A 7,270-nucleotide genomic window follows, 5' to 3' on the forward strand; every position below is an offset into this window, starting at 1 on the left:
TGACTCTGGTTTTGCAGAACTTACAGACCACATGACTCTTGACAAAGTCGTAACTGATCATTTGTTTTAAAACCAAAATATGTCCAAACGTCAGCTTTAAAAGCTGCTGGAGTCGACTGTATCCTCCCGTCCTCAGTCATTTCTAGGATCATATAGGATTTCATTGTTCCTTTAGCTGCGAAGGACGTAATGACTGCTGCCCTCTAGCGACCATCAGTTAAATTGCAACACAAAAACTTAATAGACAGCATGAAATTATTTTCTTTTATACAACACGTATCACGTATAGAGGGACAACAATACAATGTATTGCAATACTGTAGTAACAAGGATACATTTGTAGTATTGTCGAGTACTAAAATATGTCCTTACATCAGCTTTAAAAGCTGCTGGAGTCGACTGCATCCTCTCGTCCTCATGGGATTCTTATAGCTGTGGAGGTCATAATGACTGCTGCTGCCATCTGGTGTCCGGATGTTTAATTGCAAAAAAACAAAAATGAACGCTTTAAAAAAATGCATGTCAATGGTAAATAGAAAAATGTAATTATTTCATTTGGTACACGCTTTATTAAAATATAAACAAAACAAGAACTATGTAATATAAATGTATGATTTAAAAGTAATAATAATTGTTGTCTTTGATGTTCTCACGTGAGCTCCCGGTTCTGTGCCTCAGGTCTGTCGCGTGGCCTACGAGATCATGCAGACGCTGCACCCGGACGCCTCGTCCTACTTCTACTCCCTGGACGACATCTACTACTTCGGCGGCCAGAACGCGCACAACCAGATCGCGGTGTACCCGCACCAGCCCCGCAACGGCGAGGACATCCCTCTGGAGCCCGGCGACGTGATCGGCGTGGCCGGCAACCACTGGGACGGCTACTCCAAAGGCATCAACCGCAAGATGGGCCGCACCGGCCTCTACCCGTCCTACAAGGTCAAGGAGAAGGTGGAGACGGTCAAGTACCCGACGTACCCGGAGGCCGACAAACTGCTGAGCGCTCAGAAGAAGAAGTGAAGCGCGAGGAACATGAAGGATATTTCGCCAAAGGAGGGAAACTCCTGACCGAGGCTGCTTTTGTACAGACGCCTTCGTCGCGCCAAAAACGTGAAGGAAAAAAAAAAAAAAAAAAAAAAGCTGCAGCGAGGTTTTTGTGAAAGCGTGTGCGGCGTTTGTCACGGACGACTGGACCCCACACACCCTCCTTCTGCCCCCCCTCCCCCACCCCCCCCCCCCATAAGCCTGTAGAGAATCATCGGTTTTAAAGAAGAAGAAAAAAAGGAAGAAACTCTTTCGAGCGTCGAATCAAAAGTTAATTTAATGATTTATTTGGCCTTTTCTTTCTTCTGTTTTCGTTACTGAATGTACTGTACGCTTCTCCCGCCGCCCCCCCGACACCGTGCTTTCTCATCCGTCTCATGTGCAATTATTATTTTTTATTTTTTTATTTGAAGCCACCTCGTGCTTTTTATGGAGTGTTTTCAAAGGTGCGTCGTACTGTAGCGTGACAGAGGGGGGCGCTCTGACGAGCATTGTTTTTACTCCTCCTGACTGAAAATAGTGTTTTTGTGCCCAGCAGGAGCGACAGCCGGGGGGGAAGGGGGGATCCGTCCACACACCCACACACACACACACACCCTCCCCCCCCCCCACACACACTCACCTAGCACTTGACCTCCAGTGAACAATGTGGAGTTTCGTGGTACACGAGCACCCGAGCGAGGACGTCCAGCAGGGGGCGTTTGATTCCGTCGGATGCCGTGGAGAAGGAAAAACTTTCAGTTGGACGATTCGTCTTAACGGACTCGGTCGACTCCGCCATCATTTCATGACTTATGTTTTTGGGCATTGTCTTTGATAACCACAACGAATAAACTCCAGAAACAAACCACCCTTGTGTCTACAGTCGACCCACAACAAACCTGTGTCGTCTGCGACACACACACGGCAACACAAGTACGGAAGTTCATCAGTGCCAACAGAACCTAGTTGAAATGTTGTTGTTGTTTTTAATTATAATTGAAGTGAAGGAAATTATTTATTTACTTTTTTCACATAGAGTTTGATATTCTGATTCAAATAATTCGAAAATAAATGTTCTTTATTTAATACTTTTTAATTCCTTGCCTTTTAAATTCAGCACTGCTTGGTGACGCTATAATATGTTGAGTTCAAAAGGCTACATTTGTTAGAAATATTGACATTGGAGCTTTTATTTTGGAACTTTTGGATTTAGAATATCAAACTATGTGAAATAATAAAAATAAATTCTAACTTTTTAAAATAGAATATATTAAATTAGTAAAAAAGATGTAGAGATATACCTTCATACACAAGTGTCTGTCCTAACAGCAGCCAGGACACAAACACACAATCAAATGTAATACACACACAGTCTCGATAACACACACCCGTACAAACACACGGTATATAAAGTTACAGCAACATAACACACACTTGCACATCGACAATGACAACATTATGCCTCAAAACAAACAACACACACCACAAGCGGCAAGACTCGCACACACACACCTCATTGACATTATTTAATAATGAATTATTAAACGCACAACAGTATGGAATCACATTGTTCCAGCACACACTTTCATAACATACACATCTGTTGTGATGGTGGTTGCAGGGAGGGGGGGGTGGCTCCAGCTTTATTCTGAAACGCACACACACACACACACACAAACACACGCACACACAGCAGTGTTGATCTCTCTGATAAGACACACACAGTGTTCCAGGAAACATCCATCGCTCAAGGAAAACACTTCTCCCAGCAGCCTTTTCACTCACACAATGACTTATATTGGGCCACACACACACACACACACACACACACACACACACACACTCGAGCTCCTCTGGTGCAGATGTTGCTGCTCTGAAGAAGGTGAAGACAGGGCGGCGTCTTCCAATCGCCTGCCTTCGTCATCTGGACTGAGACGTCGACTCGCACACTCTAAAGTCGACACACAACGACAACACAACTCTTTCGAAAATATACCAAAAAACGCAGGCAGAACCTGCACTCAAAGACGCACACACTCCTTGCAAACCACAACACCCTGGATGTCAGCACGAGCTTCATTAACACAACTCCTGCAGCGACACACACACACATCCTGTCGCACAATCAATAGGTGCAACACTGAAGTGAGGTGTTGTGCACGGACTAGTGCACCTGGTACTGGTACTGTCCGACCGCAGTGGTCAGTAGCTCTGATGGTTCATTAAATCTGCTTTTCTTTCAAGACACGAGTTGATTTTCCTCCGCTGTGTCTCACTGAGCACTACATCTTATTCATGGCCGCTCACGGGGGGAGTGAGGGGGAGGTCGGGAGGGGGTTACACTGCAGATTGCTCTTTAATTCCGGCGCCGCTTCATTGGCCCGTGAGGGGAGCCGCCGCCGCACCCGTGGCGAGGATGAGCTTCTCAACGCCGGCGTAATGGTCTTATCGCCCGACGACAATCTGCAATTGAATCTGCGTGGAGCGAGGGTTGGTCTGCAGCCGCTGGCTCCTGCAGGAAGGGGCCCCTGGTGGGCTCTTGCGGGCGAGCGTGCTAACATGAGGGCACTTAGACGGAACGGTTGTTTAAGAGCGATGCTAGCTCTGTTAATTACTGCGTTCATTGGACGCTCCGGCTCTCGTGTTCCTGCGCTGACTCAGCAGGTCTTTCTCCGATCAGACCAACTCTCCTGACTCACTCTCATGTTTTATACGTTGAAGTCTTCCTCTCCAAGATGCAGTAAGTCTCTCATCATGACCATGTTTTGAACTTATTACTTTAAAAAGTTCTCCCCTGTCTCAAATCTGGGCGAACGAGAGGTTACGAGAGAGGAGACCATTATGGCGTAATAATGGCTTCACTCCTCCCCCAGCCAGCTGTAATCACTCCCCGCTTTGTTTATACAGCGAGTCCCTTGGAGGTGGAGACTTCCGGTATGGATGGCGTGTGGTGACAAACCTCCATGCTTGACCAGTCACAGCAGAGTGGGTGTGATTATGGTAAACAAGATTTAATCTACACTTGAGAGTCTTGCCTATCTCGGGACTCTGTCATTGACCACTGCTTTCTTCTTATGCAAGAACCAGAATCATCTTGTCTGATTAACCAGCTCAAACTAGTCAAATTCATTTTACTCAAAGGTGTAGACCATGCTTCTTAAACTCATACATTTGTAAAAGGTTTTACATTCCTGTATGAGTATCTTGATTATTATCTATAAATGTTTAACTCGTTTTACAAATGCGTGACTCATCCTACATATCCGTAACTAAATTTACAAATGTGTAACTAAATTTACAAATGTGTTACTCATTTTACAAATGTGTATCTCAATTTAGAAATGTGTAACTACATTTACAAATGTGTGACTCAATTTACAAATGTGTATCTCAATTTACAAATGTGTAACTACATTTACAAATGTGTATCTCAATTTACAAATGTGTAACTAAATTTACAAATGTGTGACTCACTTAACAGATGCATATCTTCATTTAAAAATGCTTAACTAGATTTACAAATCCGTGACAAAATTTACAAATGTGTACCTCAATTTAAAGTTACCTAGCTGCATTTGCAGATGCATGCCCCCATTTACAAATGCTTAACATTAAAATGCGTAAAACAATTTACAAATATAAAACTCAATTTACAAATTCATTATTCAATTTAAAAATTCATTACTCAATTTACAAATGTAAAATTGATTTAGAAATGCGTGACTAGATTAACAAATGTGTAACATGATTTAAAAATGCATAAATTAATAAATTAAATAAGTCATTTGGAATAAATGTGCTCAAATCTTAAAATTCCAAAATCTCCTGCTGCTGGTCATCGCAACAAATGATACATTTACAGACAAATCCTGTGACTTAAGTCACATTTGTCAAGAGTCTTCATGTGGACGATCTTCTGCTCACTCTATGATTCGGCCATGATGGTTTGGTTCTTCTAACAACTTCATAAAAGCCGAAAAACTTTTACCTTCTACTTTGCAGCTAAAATCAGTTTTAAAAGGACTTCTCTGGTTCTGAAACCAAGCGTCTGATCGCCAACAAAGGACTTTGATAGAGACTTGGTTCTGCTGACGACGGAAAAGTGTAAATTCTTGATGAACGCGGCCAGAGATAGAACTGATGGAATTCACTCTAACCTCGGAGATACCGGCTCTAAAAGGAGCAGCTGAATTAATTCCCACTGACTCATGGAAAAGAGAGAGGAATGAAAATGACTATTGCTGTTGGCGTGCGACGGTAACGACTTCAGAGCCTCAAACCATGACCTGCTCGTGGATCTTCTGATATTATTGACTCTCGGCGCGTTAGAACTGAGCCGCGGGCATCCACTTGATCACTGGAGGAATAAAAGTATTTGGCTTGGCTCGAGTTCCTGGAGTCGACGGTGAACCCTGAGTCAACAGTGCTGGCTCTCGCCTCGCACTGCGCTCCCGACAAATCATCACGTGATCCGGTAGTGAAGTCATTAAGAAGGTTTGCCGAAGATGAACTCATGACTTATTACTGCGGATTTCAAGACTTTTGTTTGAAAATACGCTTCCAAGAATAATCCAGATCCATCAATCCTTCTTCTTATCATAACTGACTTCCTTAGAACGTCTTGAGAGTTTTCTTGAATTGTTATCTCTGGGTCAAAGTGACCCAGTGTCTCGAAAACAAATGTGTTTGAGGTATCCCTTTTGTTATCTCTAGGTCAAGGTAAACGACCTTCCTTGGCTTCCAGAAATACATATGCAGTGGTTCACCTTGACCCAGAGACAATGCAAGGGATACCACAAACACATTCTCTTCCGTCCTCTTTATTTTTCATAAAATTTTGCATTTTTGGGTGTACTAATAAAGTTCGAAAATTTCCAAAATGTAGTACTGTCACAAATCAAACCGCTACACACTAACCGGAAACGACTCGACAGCTTCTTCTTCTTCTACTACTTTTTAACGCTGTTGGCAAACAGCTGTTGGAACACTATCGCCGACACTTGACAGCACTTTTTACCAATTGAAACAATTTGTTTCATTGTCTTATTATTGTTGTTTTGTGATAAAAATTAGTGTTTTTTTGAGACATTTACGTCGGTATCTGCTCTGAAGACGCACCGTCAGTCAAATTTTCTCACACTGCTCATCGGGACGCATTTGTGCACTCAAAATACTAAGTGTAATCGCAGATGTGCGCGATTTGGGACACACTCCATGGACTTCCCAGGATGCCTCGGACCTACTGAGTAAGTTTGTGTTTTCAAAACATCACCTCAATCGTTTTCGTACCTTCTCGTGCTCAGCAAATCTAATGCCAGGTTCTTCCACATGCAGGTGGAAGGACGTCCAGCTCGACACTCGTCCAGCTTCGGCTGTGAAGACCATTTGTCTGCTGGAGATAACCGGTGATTTAAGGCCGAGGACTTGTGTACAGTCGGAGGGAGACGACCGGCTGCTGCTTATCTCCCTCCAGCACGATCCTGCTCACACTTTTACATTAGACTCCGTTAGTCAGAGCCATCTATCTTGCCAGTCAGGCTCTGATAAAACTGTCCAGGGAAGGACGACAGAGCGGAGGCGCCACGTCTTCTACGCGCCACGTCTTCTACGCGCCACGTCTTCTACGCGCCACGTCTTCTGCGCCACGTCTTCTACGCGCCACGTCTTCTACGCGCCACGTCTTCTACGCGCCACGTCTTCTACGCGCCACGTCTTCTGCGCCACGTCTTCTACGCGCCACGTCTTCTACGCGCCACGTCTTCTGCGCCACGTCTTCTACGCGCCACGTCTTCTACGCGCCACGTCTTCTACGCGCCACGTCTTCTGCGCCACGTCTTCTACGCGCCACGTCTTCTACGCGCCACGTCTTCTACGCGCCACGTCTTAGACAAACAACGTCTTCTACGCGCCACGTCTTCTGCGCCACGTCTTCTACGCGCCACGACTTCTACGCGCCACAACTTCTACGCGCCACGACTTCTAAGCGCCACGACTTCTACGCGCCACGACTTCTACGCGCCACGACTTCTAAGCGCCACGACTTCTACGCGCCACGACTTCTACGCGCCACGTCTCCTACGCGCCACGACTTCTAAGCGCCACGACTTCTACGCGCCACGACTTCTACGCGCCACGTCTCCTACGCGCCACGTCTTCTACGCGCCACGTCTTCTACGCGCCACGACTTCTACGCGCCACGACTTCTACGCGCCACGTCTTCTACGCGCCACGTCCTCTACGCGCC

At 45.3% G+C, this 7,270-nt stretch overlaps 1 protein-coding gene across 1 annotated transcript in view; it reads left to right on the forward strand.

Moving 5' to 3' along the window:
* Nucleotides 1–1,891, forward strand: part of fut8b (fucosyltransferase 8b (alpha (1,6) fucosyltransferase)) — a 115,185-nt gene extending 113,294 nt beyond the window's left edge. Inside the window, exon 11 of the mRNA XM_087805763.1 lies at nucleotides 679–1,891. Within this exon, the coding sequence (XP_087661889.1) occupies nucleotides 679–1,020 (342 nt within the window). The 3' untranslated portion in view covers nucleotides 1,021–1,891. The remainder of the gene's footprint in view (nucleotides 1–678) is intronic.
* The last annotated feature ends 5,379 nt before the right edge of the window (nucleotides 1,892–7,270 follow it).

This window comes from Callionymus lyra, chromosome 13 (genome assembly GCF_982586985.1).
Source record: "Callionymus lyra chromosome 13, fCalLyr1.hap1.1, whole genome shotgun sequence".
NCBI classification, from domain to species: Eukaryota; Metazoa; Chordata; class Actinopteri; order Syngnathiformes; family Callionymidae; genus Callionymus; species Callionymus lyra.